Genomic DNA, 26,640 nt, shown 5'->3' with positions numbered 1-26,640 from the left:
ATTTATTCTCAGTGAGAAAGTATGATCACTACAGTTCTTGAATTGATTCATAGAGGTGTTAATCTAAATTGCAACTCATATTCTCTGCTTTTTACATTGTGATAGATTAGAGGTCCTATTTTATGTGTCTTGTAATGTTATATTTTCTTGTAACATCTGTCAGATTTAATGAAGACGCTCTGCCTACGCAATATGAATAATAGAAATGTTACAACTTACAGTGGGCTTCACATTCGAGACACATAAACAACAAAGACCGGATCAATAACACAGAAGATCAGTAAAAAAAAAAAAAAAAAAAGCATTTTAATAACAAGAAAACCTCCATCTCTGGGCTTTAGGCCACTGCAATGACCACTAGACCACCAATCCATAAAAAAAAAAACATTCTGTTGCTAAATAAGACCAAAACATTTCCTGAGGCATTGCCTTTTGTTGTCCTCTTGCTCGATCTCAGACTGAGTGACCTTTTCTGACTGAATGTTCTCTTGTATCTGTCTGATCGTAGGAAACAAGATGGCAGTGACCCCCGAATATCTGCAACACTAGAGCCCCAGCTGTTCCAGCCTACGGTCCAATACACCACCTCACCATTCCACAAGGTAGGAGGAGAATGAGAGGTTCACACTTTGACCCCCTGACCTTATCTGATAGACCTCTGTGTGACCTTTCCTTCTGTGATCTTTGTCAGGTGTCTCTGCTCATCTTGTCTCTACACCTGCTTCTACCTGAGCGCACTTGCTCAGTTCTCTGTCTATATTTAATCTCTCATGACTGAATTAGTTACTTTGATTTTCTTGTCTCCTCTTGTTTAACTTGTGTAATTAGAGTGCACAGAAGTTGGCGTCGTGGGATCATTATGTTTGCCTGATTCAATTATTAGACATCTATTTTCAGCGGGAAATTGTCAGCCTAATGCCGACAATTTCTCAATCCAAGCTTAACAAGTCTGATCCCATCAAAGCAAATAAAACACAGCCTGTCTGAGCAATTGTCATTTTCGAATCAAAAGTTCAACTCCTTTGCCCCGTCATCATCTGCAGTGTGTCACCAAACTGGAAACTCTGTAATGTGTTATCAGTCTTTGTGTGCTGTTCAGTCTTTATAGAGTTGTTTTTATGCTGTCCTAAGCTACAAGCCAATTTTACTTCAGTGTCAGTTAAAAGTAGTCGACAGTGTTTGCAGGCTTTTTGTTTTGGCAAGCTAAAATGTGCTGATTTCAGCTCTTCCAAAAGCCTTGAGACACAATGAAAGATGCATTCCCAGTATGTGTGCAGTTTACTGCATCACCAGAGAGAACAAGTGAAATTTCTGGCTGTACACTTACATTGATTACAAAGAGGTGATACATCAGGGGGGAAATAAAAAGCTGTGTCACTTTTCCCTGGAACAATATAATCTGTGAACTAAAACACTTCTTAATGATCTTGCAAAATTTTCAGCATTTATGAATCTGCCTCTAGCTTCATCTATTATTCTTTCTTACAGAGAAAGATTAAACTGCTGTGCAGATTATAAAGTGCTGAAAGTGAAAATTATTTAGGAGGAAATAACTTCAATTCATCTATTTAGACTGTCACAGTACCTTTCAGATTCATCTCATGATTGCTCTGCTGTCAGAATCCTCATGCCTACCTCTCAGCATGTCTTATCATTATAAATTGAGTGACTGACGTGGAAAAACCTGCCAGAGATATTTTGGGAACTTAGAAAGTGAACAGAGCTGAGCTCCACGGTGATTAAAAGTGGATACAATCTCGCTCATGTCGGATTGGTTTCATAAGGTCCCTCACACTTTGGATGGGGCTTACACTTGCAGCAATCTGACTTGATCTGAGTAGAGCAGAGGGAACGGGAAGAGAAAGGGATTAAAGGAGATTTTGGATCGGGTTGTTTAACAGTCATTCCTGATCCCTGCAGCACACACACCATCTGTAGGTGCCTGAGACTTACTGGTTACAAGTAGTCAGACGTAGAGAAAGGATTTTTTTGAAAGTTCTGTGTCTCTACAGATTTGCAAGCCAAACACAAAGGCACTGTTGAAGGTATACTTCACTTGGCTTATAGTATTCCCCCAGGAAAATAATAGTGTAATGCATTATGGGTTTGTCAATGGACAGAAGAAGATACTTAGTTTCCTTCACTCAGCAGTTAAAATAGTTATATTTAAACTTTAACGCCCTTATATACAACTTCCTTTGATTTATAAAGGCACATATCTGATGAGAATGTTGAGGGACAGCATGGTAATGTGATGTACTGTAGTATCACTTTAATCAGAGCCCCATGAAAACCAGGTCAATCTGCAATTAACCCCACCAGGTCTTACAGTCACTGCTTAATTCAAACTACACTGTTATACAGATTTTGCTGCACAGTTCTACGTCACAAACTAATTAAAAACAAAGCATGTATCTCTATTGTGAGATGCTAGTAGTCCTACGCTTAACCAAATAGGTTTAATAACACACTTAAATCAACAACTTTACACACACGTAAAGCCGTGTTATGGTCCAGTGCTCGTGGATGGTGTTGCCTCTCTAGTGGATTTTGGTGGAATTCCTAATGTCAACATGTTTTTATGTCCTGTTTGCTATGAGACCTTAAACTCAAACGCTGATGAACTACAACCTGCTCTTCTCAGAATTTACACCAACGAGGTTGAATTCCTTTAACTCTCAAAAAACATTTTGGGGGTGACAGTGAGATCCTAAACAATTTTAAATTAGCTGGAACCAAAATGCAGAACTAAGAACCAGACATACATCAAAGAAAAAAGACCAAGTAAGTCCCTGGATCCAGCTGATAGTCTTCAGTTTTGTAGAGTTGGCCCAAGTTTTAATGAGCTCTGTGAGGACGCACGGAGTTGCAGCTGACAAGTGTGGAAGAGAGAGGAAGTCTTGTGCATTTAATTTGCTTCTTGTTATAATGACAATCCTATTAGCTCTCATAATGAAAGGTCCCAGCTCTAACACCTGCACTGTATGCTAGCCTGATTCCCTGCGGATCCCCGCACCTCCTCTGCTCTGGTCATTTCTGCAAAGTGTTTTTTTCTGCTGAAATTAGATTTTTTCCTTTTAAAATATGCTGTTTCTGTTTCCACTACAGGTTGCATGCTTATCTAGATTCCTTTTAAGACCTATAGTATGTTTCTTATATTCAATCCATCTCTCTATTTCTCACTCCATTTCTCATCTTATATTTTAGATAGTCTAGTGTATTAGGACTGCCCATACAGCTCTGTGAGCAGGATGTAGTTGAAGGATGTTTCTATTAGAATACAAGAGTTTGGTTTCACCTCTGGCTACCTGTCATCCAAGGTAAATATAGGGCGTTGGTGATAGAGACGGATGATATGTGGTTTGGGTTTCTTTCTGCAATGCTACAGAACGAGAGAAAGAGAGAGTGACAAAGAAGGATCAGGAGAGGACACGACACCTCTAGCTTCGGACGACGAGTCGGACGATTACTGCTGCCTTTGAACGCAACCTGAGACGTACACTTGCTGATAATCTTCTATGTTTAGAGCGCACACACTGGGAAAGCCTGTGGATCTCAACCTTGTCTGAGCCAACACTTTGTCAGTCATGGTCGCAGTTAGCAGGGATGCAGCTTTACCTCGGGTGTCACAGTGGGACATCATCTGTCTGCCATTCGATGATGATTTGGTGCCGTTTAATGGAAACCCGTGGAAGTCAGTCAAGTCAGTCAAGAAACTGCATGATGCCAGTTTGAGGAAAGTTATTGCTACCAACAGTCATGACAACCACTTCAGTGCTTCAATGGTGACAAAGGCACAGTGGAGGAAACCCAGCCGTGTCAGTAGCTCTACTTAAGTAACATGCTGGATAGACGACATCACTGGATGGCAAACTAGAGAGGGAATTTGGCAGCGTTTTCAGCCGAGGCTTAGACACTAGTCACTCGTAATCGAGATTAAAGTTGTGGATCTGAAACCTGACATTTCATTTTGCTCATTTATTGATTTGATGAGCTGAATTTAGGGCTAATATCAGGTGTTTAATTTTAATGTAAAGAAATGTAACATTATAAGATGTGGTGAGACATACCCATGCATTTTTTGGGCTGATGTGTAGCTCAACCCTACAGCTGCTCTTGTTCTAATCTCTAGTTAATGTTATAGAAGCTGGGCTTATTTACTTTCAGGGTTTGTGGCGGACTATTGTTTGCACATGGTGGAGGACTTTACTCATACTCACACTGAAAGCTAAGACACAATTGCTCTGTACACAAACTGTTTGACATTGTCAGGCTATACTGGCTAAACCTACTAGTCTTCATTAGACTACTTCAGCCTGATGTTTCCACGGACTGTTGTAATTTAGCCTATTCTGCAGTAGTTAGAGTCGTCATGGTCAACTGAACTACTCAGCAACAAACTGCGTATTGCACGTGAAAATTTAAAGGACAATATGCCAGCAGCTGTGGTCCGGCTCATATGAATTCGGTAAGTGTAACATGGAAAAGCCTGTTGGTCATATAATTATGTTATTAGTGTGACAAACCACAAGGAAAAGGCAAGAGATCAGATGCTACAATCAGGTAAAATATTGATGAAGATAAATATTTGTTTGAACTTTGGCAGGGTGACTAGTCATAGGACAGAAAAGTTTAGCTTTACCTACTTTACATCTTTGCATCTGCTGTGCAGCACTGGGCAATGGGACAGCAGTTTTCCTGAATGTAAGTGTTCAATATTTGACAGAAATGTTTTAAGCAATTTACCCTTGATGACATGTTTCAGAAGTCCACTATATAAAATGTCATATTACTTCAGCTTGGGGTTGCAGAGACCTCAGCTGTACTTGCAGCTATTTGGATTTCTGTTGTTCTGTTGTTTTATAACAGTTGGTTTTTTTAAGGGATCTAAAAGTGAGTTAGATGACATAAGTAACATCACTATGTAGGATAACATACTGTACATTTCTTGGTATGTGAGTGACTTTTTGGCAAACATAAAAGAAATATATATTTATTCATGCATAGCTCATATAACATATGAAACATGAAATATTACCTTATTTGTTATACTTACAACACTTTATGGTAATTTCTGTTTTTTTCATCTTATGCAAACCCAGTTTGTGGCAAAGGGAAGAGTTACTACTTAAATACTTCTCTACATATTGTGTTTTAGTGAGATCAGAGGAAAAGAAAACAATTATTCAAAGGAAAAAAAATAAATCTTGCAAGTGTTTTTTTTCCCACATATATATCACTGGGGTCTGTAGGTCCCAAAACAATGAGGAAACCAAACGAGGAAGTAAATCCAACAGTAATGTCAACAAAAGTCAAGGGTTTAATATCTGTGTTTTGCTGTAACTGGATGGAGTGTGATGGTTCTCCACCCAGTAAGTGCTGAACAGGGTTGAACCGTAGCAATCAGACTCATCTGCTGTTAGAAATAAATGAACATCAACACCAATGAACTCAAAACATTTTCATCTCACTCTCCTCTCTCCAGACCACAGATTTATTTGAAATGATTGAAAAGATGCAGGTAAGGTGATGCATTGGTCTCTTTATTTTGTCTCAGCTTTTCTAAGCTCTACTCACCAAGCAACTAACCAGTCAGTGTGTCTCTTCCTAATCCTGCAGCACTTTGGCCCTCTCCTCGGCTACAACACTTATCTTTCTGTACATGAGAAGGATATTGAATCGGGTGGTTTCAGAGGAGAGTTGTCAGAGCATTATATGTGTGTGTCTCAGTGTCTCTGTTAACATTCTGGTTGTAACACTGGCTGACAGCACTGTGAGCTTATTATCGCACTTCAAAAACTGTCTCCTGGTTTCTGAGGGCTTTAGAGGGATGTTTGTTTTAATCATGCGATCCCACACATGACAAGCTAAGTTTTATGATAGAGCTTATCAAAACTCATAATGTTTTTTTGTGCAAACATTTAGTGGCCATAATTTATTTTATGTCTGGCAGTGTTTGTTGGCATAACTGAATATTTTAAAAAGAAATATGCATCTTTAGCTGGGAGTATGTTTTTCACAGTCAGACGATATATTGATAAGATGTATCATTTTCCTATATGCCAGGTGTCATCACCTAGCCCTGATTTAGTGTTGCTGCATCTCTTTCTCTGCATCATTCTCGCTCACTCACTTTCACACATACACACACATGCACACACACACACACACACACACACACACACACACACACACACACACACACACACACACACACACACACAGCTCAGGTCCAAAGGATGTTTCAGTGGAGGAGAGTCACTTAGCTCTGCATCTTTTTAATCCCTGGGGTCTTATTACCACACTTCTTCTGTGTGATAACAGACTTTTCAGTCACTCCCAAATGCCTGCTCTTTAGCATCCTTTAATTGTCTTTTGGCATCCGCTCTCTGACTACGTAATGTATCTCTTTTTGTACTTTTCCATCTGTCCCTCTTTGACTTTGCTTTGTTGCCTGCTGCATATCTCCTGGGAAAACTGTGTCATTATGTAATAAGGTTGATAAATTTCTACCAGTTTGGTTGCTGCTGTTCATTTGGAACAGAAATATTGCACTGCTTTATGTAGCTTTTTTGCATTTCTAATCAATGACAAGTGTTTGAATTTAGGTATTCGTACTGACTCGGGTTTTTTGAAAGCAAAACTAGCTGCTATGATGATAACTGAGCATGGGCCTTCTCTCTCTCTCTCTCTCTCCCTCTCTGGTTTTCTTATCTCCCCCTCTCCTCTTGTAGGGCAACAGGATGGATGAGCAGAGATGCACCTTTCCTCCCCCACTCAAGGTATGACTCTCCATGTAGAGATACAGTATAATTCACATGATGTGGTCATTCTCTCAAGACTGCTCCACCATATCTTGCTCTGCCAGACAGGCTGATTACTCCAGCACTCAGTAGCACAGTATTATTCATAATGCAGTAAAATGCTCTCAAGTCGTGCCATCATTTTTATACCAGCAGAGTTAGTTAGGATTCAAAATCACATTTCCTCTGATGCTACGCCCTGCAGACTGAAAAGGCTGAAATCTGACAAAGAATGATGATAATATCAGTAATGCAACATATCAAAAGAATACTTTTATGCATGATGCATCGACAACTTATTCTTGTGTAATTGTTAAACTGATTGTCATTGCATAACAGTTATGCAATTACTCTGAAACAGTATCCCTTGGGATTATAGAGTTGGACTGTGTGGTTATTTTTATTCTTTGCTGATTTTCTCCTTTTTTCAGACTGAGGAGGACTACATTCCATACCCAAGTGTCCATGAGGTAGGATGCACTTTTCATTATTGTCCATTTGGGAAACATGAGATTTTCACGTCTTTATTTTCTGTATCTTATTCTCTGCTACACTCATGAAATGACTTTTTTTTAATTTCCTTTCTGTGCAATTTGGAACAGGTGTTGGGCAGAAAAAGCCCCTTTCCTCTCATCCTTCTGCCGCAGTTTGGAGGCTACTGGATTGAGGGAACTAATCATGAGCTGAGTGACACAGTGGACGCAGAGCAGCTGCAGCCTCTGTCCCCGAACACACGCACCAAGCTGGAATGTAACACAACAGCTACGCTCTTCCGGAAACACTTCCTGGGCAAGGTTAGCCACTTTGAGCACCACAGAAAGAGATCACTTTTGCCATCATTTACATTTTTTATGCTGTATACTCAATACTTTTTATTGTCATTTTGAAAAAAAACAAGAACAAACTGAAAAAACAATATTTGTGACCACAAGCTCAAAGATGACCTTTCAATCAAACAAAACAAAACAAAACAAAAAGACAACAAAGGCAAGACACACAATATAAAAAGAACAGACAGCTGACATTAACAGAGGTAAACAAAAGGGCAAAAAGGGAGAAGATGTGGAGGTGATGCTAGTCCTATACACATTAGTTTCTTAAAACATAATAATTCTGTCTATTAATGTTCAGGCCCATATATTTGTTTTTCATAATGAAACAATTTCCTCCATCTCCTGTCATGTTCAACAATGTGAATTCCCACTTAATTCAAATGTCATTTAGTCCCTGGTTTCTATTATTTCCTGCCAGTCATGGATGCATGGGCATGATTTCTGTAAGCATAAATTAGTTATAAGTTTCAAAGAAGAAATTGAAATATAAAAAAATAAAATGTAAGAAAATATATATCACACTTACACTGAATTTCTGTTAAATGTGTATGTTCAGTTTTTCCCAGAATGTTTTTGACGTTGAAACTGCAAAACCAAAAAGTATAATTATTGAAGCATGGTTTTCATTACATCCTGTTCATCATTACTCACTGATACATGATGTTTAGCTTGTTGAATTTGTGTGATCAAATTAGCATTTTTGAAACTGGGTGCAGTAGTTGTATGTGTGGTTCTACATATCTCCTCCCATTCCTGATTTAGTTAAGCCTATTCCTATATCTTCCCATCTTTTCTTAGATTGTGCATCTTCATCTGATCCTTGTGCTAAAATCTAACATACTGTATGCTTTCAATTTGATTGTCAACCTTAGTTAGTTCATAGTTTTCCCATGTACAATTTTTATGGTTGCAATCATGCTGTTAAATATATTGATAGGAATATCAAATGATCCTGTTTATTTAGCAATTAAGTCAGTTCTACAAATATTCAAAAGGTGTGTTCTACAATTGCAACCAAAGTGATATGACCAAAGTCATATTCATGAATGCCCTCTTGTAACAGCTCTCTTCCTTCCTCCTCAAATGAGCTTCATTACTCTCATAGAATATTTCACAATCATTTTCACTTCTTGCTCATTATAGTAATGAAATGAATAAGCAATAAGCAAATCCCTGAGGAATAAACCACTAACAGCGACCAGCCATACTGTTTGGCACTTAGTACTCAGGGTACTCAGATTGGAAAGATCTTGACTAGAGTGCATGCACGTGTGTCATGCACATGAGTGTGTCTGTGTATGACAAATACTAACGGTTGAATCCTTGCACTGTGCCCTCAGGAACACTTTAATTACTATTCAGTGGACAGTGCGCTTGGACATCTGGTGTTCTCTTTAAAGTACGATGTGATTGGTGACCAGGAACATCTCCGACTAATGCTCAGGTAACGCTCATTATGCATACATGGTTCAGTACAATGTTGCTTAATTTACAGAGAAAATCTTTAAATCTGTGTTACGCACATCAGCGTCTGAATGTGTAAGATTAAACAAAACATGACCTCTTTCATGATCTACAGAAAATAGATCCGGAATAATCCATTTTTATTGTTCCTGAAATGCCCAACATCGACTGGATAAACATATCCTCCCAGCATGAGTGTTATCATAAGAGTCATAAAGCTGGAGAGAGTGTCAACAGCACTGTCATTTCCACAGCAGAGTAACAGATGGACTATTTAGGCCAACGAGTGGGTGGGGATGGATGGAGGGAGGGAAGGAGAGAAGGCAAAGAGAGGCGAGGGTGGGGAAGTTTGATAATGGTCCATACTGCATCATCTCGTTCCCATGTGATAGGCTTTGAGAACTGTTTCATCACGTTATATGGCTTTGAGACCACACTGATTGTTTTATGACTTCACCAGGACCAAACTGAAAACCTACCATGATGTGATCCCCATCTCCTGTTTGACAGAGTTTCCCAATGTGGTCCAAATGGCCAAGGTGAGAAGGGTTGTTTTTAATGATGATGCACAACTGTTCATGTGTTAAATATGCAGTATAGAGAGTACATATGCGGAAGATTTGTCTGTCTGACATTTTTCTTCCTCTTTTCTTTTATCCAAGCTTGTCTGTGAAGAGGTCAACGTGGACCGCTTCTTCCCTGTCCTTTATCCAAAAGTAAGATTTGCTTTGGTTTGTACAGTTGCAGCCCCTGTATACTGTATGTCCTTTCCAGTCTCACACATATGACAATTTATACATTGCATCTTATATCTGTAATGTTTTACAGGCTTCAAGACTTATTGTCACCTTTGATGAACAAGTCATAAGCAACAATTTCAAGTTTGGCGTCATTTATCAAAAGTTTGGACAGGTGAGCTACAAAGCTATAAATGTAGGTTAAAAATACGTTTTTCTTGGTCTGAGATGGTTCTGTAGAAGCGTGCATTATTTATATTCATTGTATTCAGCCGAGAACAATGAGCATGTACTATAAATTGTAATTTCTGATTTCCTCAAGGAAGCCGACTGTGCTGAGTCCTCCTCGGTCTTAATTATGGCTTTCACTCTAGCCCAGTCAGTGTGGCTGTCTTCAATGCTCCCTCTCATTTTCTGTGGCAATCACAGCTCTTTTGTTCACTATGTGGGGGGCAGAAGAGCTATTGAATGCTTAGCTGAGGGCACTTGTACCTTCAAATGGAGACCTCAGTGTGTAGAGATCTGCACTGTTGATCTCTTAAAGCATGCAGAAGTTTGAATATATTATTAAGTACATTGTAAATGAGCCAAGGGTCATCTCACAAAGGCAGTGAGGGCCCTCGGCTCATCCCTCAGGTCATTTTCTATCCAGGAGAGGTGCTAAGTGGAGAAAGGCTGAGGTTGAGTAGGCATTTTGCAAAAGGGAAACGAAATGGAAATACTCAACAAGCAATGGAAGATTCCTCTATGTGTTTGTGTCAAGGCAAGCTTTTGTGCTCAAATCACCACTCCTGTTGCTGACAATAGATAATCAACTGTCCATCACAGCTGATCGTTATCGCACAAGCCTTCCTGAAGCCTAGCTCTACTGTTATACCTACTGCTATAATCAATCAAGGCCACCTCTGAATTCTCAAATGCAAATGCAGTGTGCTTGGACAAGAGTGCCAAACACACATCTGATATATTTTTTCGTTCTGCATAAAGTTATTGACCCTACTGATCCATTGCAGTAAAAACACACCTTTCATAAAACACCCATTGTGTCATTGCTGACATTCTAGCATGCAAATCTTACAGACTTCAGAGGAAGAGCTATTTGGAAACAGTGAAGAGAGTCCTGCCTTTGTAGACTTCCTGGAGTTTCTAGGGGAGAAAATTGAGCTGCACAACTTTAAAGGGTAAGGACCTAACTACGATACTCAACTATACATTGCAAAACATGATACTGTCTGCAGTTCACACTTTATCAGGCTAGATACAGGAATGATGCTAATGCAGTGATGGTGGAAAATATCCTGTTAGACATGGTTCTGTGTGTTTGCAGTTTTCGCGGAGGGTTAGATGTGACTCACGGGCAGACTGGCACAGAATCTGTCTACTGCAACTACCGTAACAAAGAGGTCATGTTCCATGTGTCCACAAAGCTGCCTTACACAGAAGGGGACACCCAGCAGGTACTGTAATACAATACCAGACTAACACACCTTTCATGATCCACTGCAAGCAATCAGACTGGTTCCCCCTGCGTGTAGCATTGTATAGTACAATATTTTGCATTTACCTTTCTATTATACCACACACCTGCAGCATATATTTGCAAAAAAAACAAACAAAAAACACTTGTAGTGAACAGGAATTACTTAAAACTTGTGCTTTAGTGTCTGCATATATGAGCAGCAGTCCTCCCTCACAGTGATTTAAAGCTGAGATGCAGCACTGTATTGCTCACACAACCGAGTCCACCCCCTAATTTGTCTCACATACTCACACAAACACTGATTAATTAGCAGAAGCTTGCACACCACTTGCTATCGTGGTTTACACAAACACAGATGAGGCAATGTCTATATGTTCAGTCTTCCCAGTCCTAGTGGGTGTTAAAGGCCCCGGCTCCTTTGAGCCAATCACTGCTTGTTCAGGCTGTCATCAGGGGAAGCAGCACTCCCTGGTGGTGTTGTAAAAACTCACATGCCTCAGCCGTGAGACTGGAAGAGGGAAACATGAAGAATAAGCACTACATTTAAATTATTTATCATTTCTATTGTCTACATACTGTACAAATCATTATTATTATTATTTACTATGTCGTAAAAAAAAATATGGCTTTCAGAAACCTGCAGATGACCAAATTACATTCATACATATCATCCAACACTTGGCATCAACATTCTTTCATCTTGCAATAACTGTCTTGAGAGTATCAAATGAAGTTGCTATGTGGCTATGTCTTGTATTGCAGTTGCAGAGAAAGAGGCACGTAGGGAACGATATTGTGGCCATAGTATTTCAAGAAGAAAATACTCCATTTGTACCAGATATGATCGCCTCCAACTTTCTCCATGCCTACGTTGTAGTCCAAGTGGTCAACCCCTGCTCTGACAATGTTCTCTACAAGGTGATCTGATTCCCTCACTATGGGCTGACTCACTATTTGCTTCCTGTGGCAAATGGCGATTATTAAACTCACTCTTTATTCTTTAGGTGTCAGTGACAGCACGGGATGATGTACCTTTCTTTGGCCCGGCCCTCCCAAACCCTGCTGTCTTTAAAAAAGTAAGAGAAAGGATAACTTGTCAACCTCAACAATGGCATATTATTATATTTTAATTTCCATCATGATGCCTTAACTGTCTGTCTGCTCCTCTCTTCTCAGGGCCCTGAATTCCATGATTTCCTTTTCACTAAGCTCATCAATGCAGAGTATGCCTGCTACAAAGCTGAGAAATTTGCCAAATTAGAGGTGAGTTTTTTGCAAAATATTTAAAACACTTCATGTTATTGATGCATCTCTGACCAGAACAGCGGACACTATCATTTGTTTCCCTTTATATTGATCCCACCTTTGTGTATGTGTGTGTTTGCGTTTAAGGAACGAACGCGGTCGGCCTTGTTAGAGACGCTGTATGAGGAGCTCCATGTGAACAGCCAGACCATGATGGGTGTTGGAGGAGAGGATGACAAACTGGAAAACGGGAGTGGAGGAGGAGGGGGCTTCTTTGAGTCCTTCAAGGTAACTGGAGAGGCAGCAGCAGAGGCTGGAGCTTCAAACTAACAGCTTCACTTCCTGCAAAATACACAGGGAGAAGTTAAATGTGTTTGCAACAAAGTCCTTTGTAAAGATTTAAATTCTATATTATGGTAGCACTAAGACAGGGACTTACATAGATAGCAATTTCAGTTCAAGCTCAGACAATTTAAGGACTAGTTTGGCAATTTGGGAATTGCGCTTAATCGCTTTTTTTTTTACCAAGAGTTAGATGAGAAGATTTTTACAAACAGAATGACATCAATCTTCTCATCTAACTATTGGGAAGAAAGCAGATACACATATTTCCCAAAATATCGAACTATTCCTTTGGGTGCCATTATAAGACTCTAAAGATCAGTGTCACTGCACAGGAACAGTATAAAATTGGCATCTAGTTACCTATTTTTGTACAGGTTGTCTGATTTTTCTGTGGATGTAAAAAAAAAAACTGTCTTCTCTCTGGGAGACTTTCAGAATTGTTTTTGTCTATATGCAAGCTGTACTGTACCGTAAGGGCTTTATCAATCTCTCTCAATCTCTGTTAATTTAAATAAAGAGAAGATCTGCTGCTCTGTCCTGCTGGAACACACCACTTTTGGCTTCCCAGCTTTTCTTCTACATGCTTCCTAGCTGTTTGGTGCTGCTATGCTCTCTGCATGCTTCAGTGTTCAGTCACTGTTCACTCAGTATATATATGATTCAGTCACCTTCGTATGTCATAATATCAAAGGGAATTGATAGATTTCTTCCACCTTCAGATACATCTGCTTCTCCACTCTGTTGCCTGCAAAGAGGTCCACTGGGCTTTAAACTTCTCCTGGCTGTGTTTAAACTCAGTATGGTCAAACATCTGTGAGCCACTTGGCCCTTCTACTTCCCTTCTCCTCTTTTACTACCTACCTAAACATAATGACTCATCTGAACCCCCTCCAGGCACTAAAGCTTAGCAGTGTTCTCTGTCGCTTCCTTGTCTGTCAGGATTAGCATCAGGCCAGTGCTCTCTGCCTGTAGTGGTCAGAGTTCAGGGACAGCCCCGAGGCTCCTCTCGGCCTATAATGCCGCACAGCGATGCTGTGAGATCACAGGGGTCAGCACCATCTGAATGTATCTCCTCCTCGTCTCTCCTTGTAGCGGGTGATCCGCAGCAGGAGCCAGTCTATGGATGCCATGGGTCTTTCTTTCAAGAAGCCACACACAGTCTCCACTAGCCTCAGCGGCAGCTTTAACCACAACCCCGCAGAGAGTCCCAAATTCCCAGGGATAGTAAGTACAGCCTCCTGGCCTTGAGGGAGGACAATTTCGCTCCCTCTGCCTCCCCTAGCAATTCTACTAGAGTTCATGCCTCCTCCCTCACTTGCCTGCTGCACTAACTGAAGGGCTTCACACTTGGTCGAGTGGAGCATTTATGCCTGGGTCTGAAACTTGGCTCTCACGTTGCAATGGTTGCACATTGTCTGTCACCACAAGATGGAGTGACTTGACACTCACAGACTTGAATAACTTGCAGGACACAAGGTGAATTTCTCTCTTGGGTTAAAGCTGCTTCTATAATACTTATAATACTGTTTTTCACTTGTATTCTCGTTTAACAAAATCCCCTGTGCATCTGCATTGTTCACAAACACTCACTTGAATTCTGATGAATGTTGGTTGAGTCCTGCGTGCGTGCGTGCGTGTGTGTGTGTGTGTGTGTGTGTGTGTGTGTGTGTGTGTGCGCGCATGCGAGCTAAAGCTTGTGGACTTTGTTTGGTGATGACACAATATTTTTGATTGTGATTATGAATATTTCTATCATCAGGTGAAAACCTTGTATCTCCAAATGTCAATGTTTTTTGGCATCCTGGAGTTTATATGCAGTAATTGGTTCTGAAAACACTCAAATCTGAGCGTCACAGTCATTTTTTATCTCATAGAGGATGTTTTCATCTTACAGTTGAAAGTAATACATGTAACTCCCTGAATTTGTAGTTACAAGGTCCTCACTTAACAGTGATTATGCATATAATTGCTTGTCTGACATGTACTGTATATTTGAAGGGCTGTGGGAAATTGTATTTTTTAAATTAAATTCTTCGATTTGTATGGAAGTATAATCATTATGAAATTAGTTTTTTTTCTGTTAACCTAACAGTTTTTTTCTCTGTTAGACATTGAACAGGATTGTTCAGTCTTGCATATGTGGGAAACAGACACCCTAAATACATTGATATTATATTTGTAGATCACATTTAAGGTTGCCTTCAAAAGTAACTAACCACAATTAACCGTAACAAGCTATATTAATGAATATAACTGTTGCTTGCTTTTTGTTCATAACCCTGTCTTGATGTGAAACCTAATGTATAACTACTGTATGTCCTCCCCTGCTGTTTTTTATCTCTTCTTCATCTTCTTTCTCACAGGCCTATGGCTCACATAACATTTCTCTCTCCCATTCAGCTGCCTGTGTTGCACCCATGGAGCCAAAATGTTTCTCTTTGTATTCTCCAATTAACATGTGCTTTGTATTTTGTTTTAACATGACGTACTGCATGGAATCTCATATATATTTGTATATACGTATCTCATGTTTTCTCTTCCCCCTTGACCCTCCTCTCTCCCCCTTTGTCGACTGTCATTGTCACATCTCTCTCTCTCTGTCTGTCTGTCTCTCTCTCTCTCTCTCTCTCTCCTCTCTCTGTGTGACTCAGTCATTGCTTGTCCCAGGCAAAAGTCCCAGTAAATATGGACGTCGAGGCAGTGCCATAGGGATAGGAACAGTAGAAGAGGTTCATGTCTAATTCTAACTACTCTCTAACTACTCACTTCTCCTCTTTGCCCCCTTTTTTGTCTGCATGGCTTCACTGCATCATGGCAAAACACTTTTCTCTACATGCCAATATGTATTTAATGTAGTAAGCATTGTGTGTTACAGATGTGACTTACTGTATAAAGAACATTATCTCAATCTGTGATAAAACAAAAGCAGATATAGACATTTTTACATTAACTGATTGATTTGGTTATTCCCAATCCTTGGGATTTTACCTATGATCTAGACATTCAAATTATTAAGAGATAAGCTGCTCTGCGATATGAGTGTAGCATATAGACAGTAAAAATCCTATTTGCATTGTCCTATCTGCTTTACTGCAGTGTGTGTTTGCCTTCTATAGTCTTTTCTGACTATTCTGTATTTTAATTCCAGTATGCTTAATTCTCTGTTTGTTTAAAAATGATGAATATTAATGATTTAATGTCCCCCTTACAGAGAAATTATGAAAAAGAATCCTCCTGCTCTTTGAAGCCACACTGTATAAAAGGCTTTTTCAAGTTCTTATTTTGAGAGCTTTAAAAGGGAGATTGAATGAACAAAGCAGTCACTGAGAAAGCATATTTAGTGGTTGGCCCTGGAGCCTTTAAATCCATCTTTCATCTCCCGCCTTAGTGTGTTCTGCTCTGGCTGAAAGACTGGCACTGGGGCTTGACATTAAGCCGCTAAGTGCATATTTTAACTTTTTTCCTTCATCATAGTAACAACTCGAAGGGAGCAGTGTTACTCCTCAACCTGGTAATTCAGGGTGACATATGTTTTTGAAAAGCAGTTTTCCAAATGAATAAAATAAAGAGGAAATTTGAACGGTTAAGTCAAAACAAACATTAACTCCCCTCAGTAATAAATAAATAGCTCTTGAGATGAACTTAATATTACTCAAAGATCTTTGAAGTATTTTGAGTCTGACACTGTTTTGCCTCTCTCCCTGGCAGTCTTTGATAATCCCGGGGAAAAGCCCGACCAGGAAAAAGTCTGGTCCTTTCAGCTCCAGGCGAAGCAGTGCCATCGGTATTGAAAACATTCAAGAAGTCCAGGAGAAGAGGTGAGAAATTACTCCTGCACAGTACTGCTGTATTTGTTCTACCTCTTACATTTTGTGTATTTAAAACCTTGCAACTAAAATTAATTATTTGCAATCCTTTACTTGTTAGAAATATCAGTGCATGCACATTTATTGCTTTCATCCAGGTTACACCCTATTTGCTTTTTCTGATATTTTGTGCTGTATTTCTCATGTCCAGCAGGGAAAACTCCCCAAGCATCCAGAAGACCCCTGACAGCGGCCATGTCTCCCAAGACCCCAAATCTGACAACTCGTCCAATCAGAGCTCTCCTGAGGTGCTCACAACAACTAAGAACAGGTGTGTATAATATACAGGTTACAGCCCTATCACATGAAGCCATACCTGTGTTTGTGTAAGCCGGGTTATCCTCTGCTGCAGCAATATGTTGAATGACTTTGCTCTATACATAATATAAAATCAAGTTTGGCTGTGCTGGAGAGTGGTTAACCCAGGGTGTAGTTCTTGTCTTGGTGGCAGGGCCCCATCCATCCCCGAGGGTCACGACCTCTCCCGCTCCTCCTCCAATGCTAGCAGCTTCGCCAGTGTGGTGGAGGAGAATGAGACAGAGGCCACAGAGGACTATGACACAGGCATGGTGAGTGACATTCAGTGAGTGAAAAAACAAGATAACTGTATTTAAGTTATTTGTTTTTCTTTCAGGCTAATAAGCATGTGTGTTTTCTGCTGTGTCTCTCTCCTCCGTGCGCTCCCCAGGAGAGTCTGTCGTCTGCCGGGACGCCACACAAGCGAGACTCCTTCACCTACAGCACCTGGCTGGAGGACAGCATCAGCAGCACCAGTGCCACCAGTCGCGGTAGCTCCCCAGGTGAGGGGTGAGAGGTGGGGTCCTTGAAGAAGCAAGGCTAGCAAGTTGTAACAAACCGTGAGGTTACAGGATGTTAGTCCGGCTTTTAAAGATAGACAGTAGGATTTAGAGTAAAGCAGATTGTGAACAGAGATGGACATTTTTCTGGTTTTGTGATTCAATATCTTAGCTGACTCAAGATTTGTTGTTGTAATGAGGAAATTAACAGGCTACGGCATACAGTATATGACTAAACACACCAATCCCTCAGGGCCTGGTAAACCTGAACGAGGGAAAGGGACGGACATCCGTATCAAATTGGAACGACCACACGATCATCAGTCCTCATCGGTGAGTCATCTCTATCTTGGACTAAACTGCCAGCTACCAGTAACACACTTGTTGCTCTGCATGATCTTCTTTCTCTTGATGTACAGGGCACACTGGCACTGAAATGTTTTATACTCTCCCGTTAAACTGAGCAAATGCACTGAAGCTGTAGTGTGCAACAGTACGACCTCTCCTTTACTGCCCTTTGGTGCTTCATTGCTTCTCTTGTGCTGTTGTGCTGATGCTCTGCTGTGTTTGTTGTTTTATTGCTGTTTGTGCGTCTCTGTGTGCAGAATTGTTAGCTCCACCCACCTGGTTGTATCCTGGATCTCCATCTTCAGGTTAGACTTTCCTCAGTAATCTTTCAATCCATGGATTTAAACTATGGACCAATGGAGCAGATATCCTTTACATACATTGAAACAGAACTAAATGCTGCTTGTATACTGAGGAATAAACCAAACCAAGACATACAGATGTTTTGGCATCGTACAAAACTGCAAAGTATACATTTTAATAATTAATATCTTATGGCTGATGACATGTATAGAGTATATTCTAACACCTTAATTTGTGTTGAGAGTTTTAAAAAAGACGTCTCTCTCTTATTCCCAAAGCATTCCCATAAGTCACAGTCCTTCTGGGAGATGAGACAAGTGCAGGCGTTCGCCATGACCTATGATGAGGAGGAGGACGATGAGCAAGAGGAGAAAAAGCAGGTGGAGCCTGGTCAGTCTGCTGCTCAGTGAAGGCCAGACAGCAGTGTATCCAGAGACCTGGAGGACACTGGAGAGGATGACGCACAAAGAGGGGCCAGCTTTTGCACAAAAAAGTGTTGTTTCCTTCCACTTTTCTTTGCCTGTTCACACATCTGTTGCCTAGTTGTTGTTGTTTTTTTTCACCTGTACCTTTGTTTCAAAAGCACACATTTTACCTACAAATTAAATAGTTTTATTTGTAAAATATATGACTTTGGTTTAGTTTGTCTTGTTGAAGCCTGGGTGTGCTAGATATACAGGGTAAAGACAGTGCCATTGATCTCTTTGTAGAAATTGTGTGAAGGATTTTTTGCTGCAACATAGAGGAGATAATTGCCTGGATGGTTTTACCAAATCAACAAAGGTTTTGGCTCTATAAAGATCTCTAGTACACAATACCAAATAATAGTTTTCTAATAAAACGTTCAATCCGATATGTATAACATATAGCATTGTTCTGTTTAATGTGATTATTTTCTGGGTAACGTCCCAGTAGAAGTACTGTGTAGCTGCAGCAAAATAATTTCTTTGACAGTAGCTGCGCTCTTTCCTCTACCATCCAAAATTTCCACAATAACAGATTTCAAACCTGAAACCACAGGTCACAGTGAAGACAGCAATGTATCATAAATCAAATGAAATGGCCTTAAAATTTAAAAATGCATTTTTTTTGCCCCTCAAATCATTTTACATCACTTCTTTTACTCACATGTTCTGCGGCCAATAATGGGACGGCAGTAATAGGTCAGTGGTAAAGTAGTGTTGGTCAGGACCATTTTTATTATATTTAAGCACACTAGTTTCTTAAGAAATCATGGTGGAATGCGGTCATGCTTCAGCACTGCCTATATAGTCTTCTAAAGTATGGATATATCCACCAATGACTGATTTAACTGCTATTTCTGTCTTGTCTATTGATGCACAGACCAGTCTCTACATTATGTTCTGAGTTGCTTTTTTCTTTCTGATATATGTCTTTATTTATTGATTTGGTTCCCGTTGGAGTGGCATTTATTGCGTGCATCTGTTATAGCCTACTGTACCTCTATGGTGACTACATTCAGCATCCTGTTATATGCTTAGACTGTAGGTGTTGCTTTGGAGTAAATTATAATGTTGTCATCTGTAAAGCTCTGTCTTTTTCAGGGGTTGAATCTCTTTCAGTGCAGTAAACTTGCAATGCAATTATGATAAAACAGTGAATATTTATTTGCTTTTAAGGTGAGAAAATGACTCCAAATACAACTACTGATTTTGTAAATAGATATTTAGTTGGAGTACATAGTATATAATGTATAGGCCATTGATTTAAAATGTGATTGACCAACACCTTGAAATGACTGCCAAGTAAACAGTTCATTGTTGTTTTATTATCTAGTATCCTTATCTTTAAATATTATTTTGAGGGAGTTTTGTAGAATAAAATTGTTTTAAAAGCTATTCAGACTGTTCTGTAAAAGGGAAAATCATACAGTACATCCTGCTGATCATTTCAGTTGCCTTATCATCACAAATGGATGGTAGATAGTGAAACAAATAGTCAATAGCCAGCAGGATTTACAATGAATTGAATGTTTTGTTGTTGTTGTTTTTATTGTAAATAAATGCCCCAAGAACTTTACACTGTATTGTACGTCACATCTTTCAATGGGAACTTGTTCTTTGATTTTAACTTATTTTTCAGCATTATGTCATTTTTTTTTTTTACAAAAAAATATGCAGTATACAAATGCAGTATTCAAAGTGCCATATATTGAGAATCCCTGCTGTGAGATGCATACATACTGTAGATGTTCCATTTCCCACAGTCTTAATGAAAGCTAAGAGAGAAAGCCCCATGAATAAATGATTTGATGTGGCTGCCCACAAGTATGTAAAACTAGAGCAATCTAAAAGTGGAGGCTTCCCTGGTTATACAACTGTGCCACATGGAAGAAAGAAACATGTTCCGTTTTAATGAGTCAAAAGGAAATAAAACTGAACCATGACTGAAATGGGCTTTCCAAATGTGTCTACACAAAAAAACAATAATGTGCCAACTGTAACATGTTTATAACACTTCACAAATAGGTTTAGAAATGTTACTATGGAAAAAATAACACAGATGATATATAATAGAAAACCAAACTAAATAGTTGATGTTCTACTCTGTGCTGAATACTCTCACTACTATCCTGTTTTATATGCTGATTAGTGCCTGAATTTATGTGCAAAAATATTCATACTGTAAGTAACGTTTTTAAAAAGGTCAGTCTAGTAAGTAAAGTGAAGGTCAGTCTTTATGCATAAACAGCAGCAGCTCACTGCTCTGTGAGGAGGTGTGCCTTAAGACTCCTGGGCCACGCTGGCAGATGTTTGAAATACAGTCGAAAACAACGCCTCATACGCATGTTAAAATATTTGCTGGTAATACCAATACCAGCAGAAAAACATAATTTTTGTAAAATATGATATATAATCTGTTTTAAAAAGGCTTATGCTACAAGCCCTTTTCTTATTTACAGCTGAAGTTATTGATCCTGGTGCACTGTATTAGCGTAAACTGTGTGATAAATCATAGCTGTCATCTCCAGATTCAGTTTTTATTCTAAAACTGTTAGTTATCTAATGTTTAAACGGGTCATGTGACCCTATTTGGAGGAATGCTACAAGTAGAACTTTTTCTGTCTCACATTTCCCCTGGCCTGAAGACTTCAATTTTTATTTTCAAATGTTTCTTAATATGAAGATTCAAGAGATTTTATTGTCACATGCACAACAACACAGCAGATGGCAACACTGAAGGCAGTGGCTTCTTCGATCTCCAGTTCCAATTAGAGTATATAATAAAATGAGAGAAGAGGAAGATAAGATGAATAATATAATACATATACAAACATACATTATATTGAACATTGGTGTGCAGGTGTGGTATTGCACATAAGTGATAAATAGATTAATAGGGTATTGCACATAAGTGATGGGTGATAAATACTTCTGATAAGATAGAGTGTGTGTGTGTTGGAGAGGAAGAGAGAGACTGTGTGTGTGTGTGTGTGTGTGTGTGTGTGTGTGTGTGTGTGTGTGTGTGTGTGTGTGTGTGTGTGTGTGTGTTATGTAAACTGTCTCTGAGCCTGCTGGATCTGGCTCTGATGCTTCCATATTGCTTGCCTGATGGTAGCAGTGAAAAGAGTCTGTAGCTGGGGTGTTTGGGGTCCTTGATGATTTTTCCAACTTTCCTCCTGCTCCTCTGGATGTAGAGGTCCTGCATGAATGGCAGTTCAGACTTGGTGATGCGCTGAGCAGCTTTGATGACTTTCTGCAGTACTTTAAGGTCCTGCTTGGAGCTGCTCCCATACCAGGCCATGATGTGGCCAGGGAGGACACTTTCAATGGTGTAAAAGTTGTAGAGTCTCCTCCTGTCCATGCCAAACCTCCTCAGTCTCCTGAAGAAGAAGAGGTGCTGGTTCACAGTCCTCATCACCGACTTAGTGTGACTTGACCACTTCAGGTCCTCGCTGATGTGAACCCCAACGAACCTGAAGCTGCTGATTCGTTCCACAGGTGCCACCTGGATGTAGACTGAGGTGTGTGCTTCCTGTACCTTCCTGAAATTCAACACCATCTCCTTGGTGCAGATGTTGAGATGGAGGTTGTAGTTCTGACACACATGACGTCAGGGCTTTTACCTCCTCTCTGTAGGCCGCCTCATCACTCACAATTATCAGGCCGATGATGGTGGTGTTGTCTGCAAACTTAATGACGGTGTTGGAACTGTGTGTTACCACACAGTTGTTAGTGAAGAGGGTCCGATTTGGCGTACACCCCTGGGGGACTCCAGTGCTGAGTGTGACGGTGGAGGAAGTGATGTCACCTCACCCTCTGGGGCCTGTTTGTAAGGAAGTCCAGGATCCAGCTGCAAAAGGCACTGCTGAGTCCAAGGGCCCCTGAGCTTGATGACCAGCTGAGAGGGCACAATGGTATTAAATGCTGAACTGTAGTCCACAAACAGCATTCTCACATATGTGTCCCTCTGTTCCAGGCGGGTGAGGGCAGTGTGGAGGGCAATTCAGATCCATGGACCTGTTTTGCTTGTATGCAAACTGTAGGGGGTCCAGTGAGACCAGCAGGGAGGAGGTTTGGTGGGCTTTGTGGGCTTTGATTAGTCACTCAAAGCACTTCATATTGATGGAGGTTAGTGCTGCTGGGTGATAGTCATTGAGGCAGGCAGTTTTCATTTTTTTGGGACAGGAACATACTGGTCTTCTTAAATGAGCGGGGACCACAGTCATTCCTGCCAGGGACAAATCTAAAATAATATACTTCAGCCCTATAGTACCGCCATCTGTTTCAGCGTCTCTCCTCTGGCAGAAGGTACAGCTCACTAGGAGGCAGGACAGAACACCTTAACTGGAGCTTTTTCCCCAAAGCTGTACAGCTGATGAACACAGAAAAGCTGGTCTAATTGTATTTTAAGGTATGTGGACCAGGGTAGGCCACTGCATGTTTCCTCTTGCACTTACGTCCTTTATGTTTGCACAGGTATTGTATGTGATGTATTGTTACAGCTATTCCATCTGTACTGTGATTAATCCCACCGGCCTAGTCTTATGGTAATAAATGAAACTTGAAAATTTGAGTAAGTTACAATTTATTCTATATTTGTAATAATCCCTGAATCATATTCAGGCAAACTGATTACTCAAACCTCCCCTGAATTAGACTGATGGACTATTTTAAGGAAACCATTAGTTAATTTCCTCACTTACCATTACTATTTAGAATATTAGTGCCCTCCAGTGGAGCCATTCAAGCATTCCCCTTACCTGCCATATGTTGCTAAGCATAGGTCAACAACACGGTACTATTAAATGATCCAAAATTGGCTATATCTAAGTTTTATTTATTTATTATTTTGCAAGTGTAGAATAACAGTAAGTACAGGCAAAATAAATGCTACACATAGTGCTACACACACCAGGACAAAACACAGAACTGTATTATTATTCATTTGTAGAGTTGTTTTTTTTAATCATCATCAAAAAAAAGAAAGAAAAAGAAAAAGTAAATCAATAAATCAAGTGGCTCTCAATAGCTCATTTTAAGAGGTCTATTTAGTTGCTCCGACGGAACCTTTGTTCGCTCTGAGGAGCAGGAATTAAATTAGTGTCACACTGAACGGAAGAGGTTTTCTCATGGTCATGAAAAAACATTGAAGTCACATTGAAGACGAAAATCCCGGTCACAGTGATATTAGGTAACGTAACGCTGTTCGTAAAATAAGTGAAATGATTGTAGTCAGATAGTTTATGGCATAAACTCAAGTTGCTCTCGTCTTTTTAAATGAAAATATCACGAATTTCACGTCCCCGGCGGAGCACTATTGCTAGCTAGCATTAGCAACAGCCTCCATATTCCTGTAGTGTTATGCCGGGGGACAACCGGCAACCAGTAATTCATTTTTTGCCAGTTTTGTTAATATTTGTTCTGTTGCATTTGCTTAGTAACGTCAGCATATTTCATAAGTCTGAATGCAATTTGAGACGTCAGTAACTACCAGCTAGTAACTAACGATTATTTTCATTATCGATTCATCTGACGATTATTTTCTGGCTTTCCGTATAAAAAGTCAGAAAGGTGAAAAATATAATTTCCTAGAGTCCAGTCAACTGTCAAAAATGTAAAGAAATTCAGTTTGTCATGTATAACACAACAAAGCTTCAAATTCTCACATTTGAGAAGCTGGAATGAGCAATTATTTGGCATTTTACCTCAAAAATGACTAAAATAATTATTTAATTATGAAAATACTTGCAATTTTCTGTCTATACAGTCGATTAATTGACCGATTGTTGCATTTTTAAACCTAATGCTAACCTAATTGAGGTTGGACATATTGATATACTGTATAATTGCAATTGACAACCATTTCCACCATTGTATTTGTTACAGTATAAAAAATCCCATGACAATTTCCTAGAATTCAAGGTGACACTACAAGTTGCTTGTTTTGTCCAACCAACAGTCCAAACCCAAAGATATTTAGTTTATAATGATACAAAACAGAGAAGAATAGCAAATCCTCACATATGAGAAGCTGAAACCAGATAATTCTTAATTTTTATTTATAACCTTGACTTAAACAATTGCTCACACCCACAGGACCAGTGAAGGGTCAACAGACTCCTGATGACTTTATTTGGATGACCGCTAACGATGTTTACTTCAAAGGTTGTCCCTCGACTTACTTTATTACGTAGAGCAACTTGTAAGTATGAATAAATTTATATCTATCTAATCTCATCTGAATGTTTCCGGTGTAAGTAATGTCACTCAAGATGACCTAATTTATTTTTTCTTGATGACCAGGTACACTTCAACCCCACGGAGAAGTTTTGAATGGATGCGTACAACCAGTCATTCCTGCTTACTGCTCTTTACTGAAACAGAAACTCAGAAACTATTCAACAGCAGCAGACAACAGATCTCCACCTCGATGGGTCCAACTCGAACCGGAGTTGGAAGACGCTCTTGTGCCGCGTAAACTGTCAGTAAGTCCTTTGGAGAGCTGGCTCTCCCTGCGCTACTCACTTCCACCCCAGCTGGAGGCTCCTCAGCCCCAGGAGGAAGTGGAGCTTCTGGAGGAGAAGGTCCTGCCACCCATCTCTGTCCCCGTTTTGGAGGATGGGGAGAGTTCGGTAACACCCCTTAGTTGTAAGAATGTTCTGGAGATCCGACGAAGGAAGATGAACCGGCATAAATACAAGAAGCTGCAAAAACGGACTAAATTCCTGAGGAGGAGAGTGATGGAGGGCAGGGGCAAGAAGAAGCAGGTAAGAGTTTCCTCTTTTTGGTGGAGAAATGGATTCTGTGGTCACATAACAATTCTGTCACAACAAGACAAATAATTTAGCTAATTTTGAGCAAATGTACTGTATGTAATGCATAATAATTACTAATGGTGGTGTTTAACTGTTTTACTCAACATATTTCATTATGATATACAGTATATTCTCACCTACAACAGTCTTTTCTATAGTTGAAAGCTGTTTATTTTATTCTAAGCATTGTTTTTATGATTTGCTCTAATTACAACACAACTCTCCATGACTAGCTGAATAAAAATTTACTCCACACATTAACACTGCCAGTGTGTGTTTGTCCTGTGCAGAAACGATTTGAGGAGGACCTGAAGAGGATTTGGACCCGAGCTGGCCTGAAGAAGGCTCCAGAGGGATGGAGCGCGCCTAAGATCTTCATTAAACAACATGGAAACAAAAGGGACTGAGAAACACTGAGTGTGTGTGTGTGTGTCTCATATCTTTCACACTGGACCACACTTCACACATACTGCAGTTAAGCCCGACAAGTCTGCTTCGCAGCTTAACTGAAGCATGTTTTAATGATGAGGACATATTCCCTATGTGTGTACAATTAATTTTTAACAACGTGTACATAATCTAATAAAGATCTGTCTCTGTCAAGCCCGAGGCATGGTATGTTGTAATTTTCTGTTTGTCATATAGTAGCATGATTATTTTAACATTTTTCCTGTTCATACTGTGGATGGCAGTATTGTGCAGAGTCTGGAAACAGTTGCATTCAGCCACAATCACAACTATCATTCAGTCTATTAATTTTTATGGCGGAACTAAAACAGAAATATGACTCTGAAATATAAGTCAACTATTTGGCTATTTTAAAAATCAAATTAGCTTGTTCAGTAAAACCTTTTTTTTAGCAGGCTAGAAGTAAAACTTAATTTAATCCAGAAACCAGCCTTTCTAAGATCAGGGAAAAAGAGGAAGGAGCTGCTTCCATGGGTGTAACTTTTCCCAATTGTTTACAAATGTTTTATATAAATCACTGGTGTCTTCACATTCAGAGAGAAAAAGAGGTTGACTTTATGGAAAAAAGCATTTCTCCACTGAGCAAGATTGACTGTATAAGCCTGTTTTATGTGTTTAAATGTAACTGATTTACTGATAAGAACATCTTTCATTTAATAGTGTCAAGCTTGA

General features: G+C 39.7%; 2 protein-coding genes across 16 annotated transcripts in view; both read left to right on the top strand.

Annotated features, from left to right (window-relative positions):
* LOC121895774 (rap1 GTPase-activating protein 1-like) overlaps nt 1–20,261 on the top strand; it is a 43,001-nt gene extending 22,740 nt beyond the window's left edge. For 4 of the 15 annotated variants that reach the window (XM_042409200.1, XM_042409205.1, XM_042409214.1 and 1 more), the window contains 22 exons: nt 509–602; nt 5,486–5,521; nt 6,735–6,782; nt 7,235–7,273; nt 7,406–7,597; nt 8,977–9,080; nt 9,561–9,639; nt 9,763–9,816; nt 9,929–10,012; nt 10,918–11,018; nt 11,165–11,294; nt 12,080–12,235; nt 12,322–12,393; nt 12,494–12,580; nt 12,710–12,850; nt 14,000–14,131; nt 15,559–15,636; nt 16,616–16,725; nt 16,925–17,044; nt 17,207–17,342; nt 17,462–17,573; nt 17,824–20,261. In XM_042409200.1, the coding sequence (XP_042265134.1) occupies nt 509–602; nt 5,486–5,521; nt 6,735–6,782; nt 7,235–7,273; nt 7,406–7,597; nt 8,977–9,080; nt 9,561–9,639; nt 9,763–9,816; nt 9,929–10,012; nt 10,918–11,018; nt 11,165–11,294; nt 12,080–12,235; nt 12,322–12,393; nt 12,494–12,580; nt 12,710–12,850; nt 14,000–14,131; nt 15,559–15,636; nt 16,616–16,725; nt 16,925–17,044; nt 17,207–17,342; nt 17,462–17,573; nt 17,824–18,005 (2,287 nt within the window). In that variant the 3' untranslated portion in view covers nt 18,006–20,261. The remainder of the gene's footprint in view (nt 1–508; nt 603–5,485; nt 5,522–6,734; nt 6,783–7,234; nt 7,274–7,405; nt 7,598–8,976; nt 9,081–9,560; nt 9,640–9,762; nt 9,817–9,928; nt 10,013–10,917; nt 11,019–11,164; nt 11,295–12,079; nt 12,236–12,321; nt 12,394–12,493; nt 12,581–12,709; nt 12,851–13,999; nt 14,132–15,558; nt 15,637–16,615; nt 16,726–16,924; nt 17,045–17,206; nt 17,343–17,461; nt 17,574–17,823) is intronic. The other 11 variants (XM_042409208.1, XR_006095839.1, XM_042409209.1 and 8 more) reach the window with 11 other exon arrangements.
* A 3,508-nt stretch (nt 20,262–23,769) lies between these two features.
* On the top strand, nt 23,770–26,109 carry aurkaip1 (aurora kinase A interacting protein 1). The gene is made up of 4 exons (XM_042410421.1): nt 23,770–23,876; nt 24,782–24,887; nt 24,989–25,452; nt 25,791–26,109. The coding sequence occupies exons 2-4, from the start codon at nt 24,836–24,838 to the stop codon at nt 25,905–25,907; spliced, it is 633 nt and encodes a 210-aa protein (XP_042266355.1). The 5' UTR covers nt 23,770–23,876; nt 24,782–24,835; the 3' UTR covers nt 25,908–26,109.
* Nucleotides 26,110–26,640: the final 531 nt, after the last annotated feature.

Source organism: Thunnus maccoyii, chromosome 4, assembly GCF_910596095.1.
Source record: "Thunnus maccoyii chromosome 4, fThuMac1.1, whole genome shotgun sequence".
Classification (NCBI taxonomy): domain Eukaryota; kingdom Metazoa; phylum Chordata; class Actinopteri; order Scombriformes; family Scombridae; genus Thunnus; species Thunnus maccoyii.
This window is presented reverse-complemented; position numbering and strand designations above follow the sequence as displayed.

Excerpts from the sequence above, each read along its gene's own strand:
- aurkaip1 (XM_042410421.1), top strand. The coding sequence starts at position 24,836 with ATGTTTACTTCAAAGGTTGTCCCTCGACTTACTTTATTACGTAGAGCA. Across the intron at positions 24,888-24,988 it reads TTTATTACGTAGAGCAACTT|GTACACTTCAACCCCACGGA; the intron begins GTAAGTATGAAT and ends CTTGATGACCAG. Across the intron at positions 25,453-25,790 it reads GCAGGGGCAAGAAGAAGCAG|AAACGATTTGAGGAGGACCT; the intron begins GTAAGAGTTTCC and ends TGTCCTGTGCAG.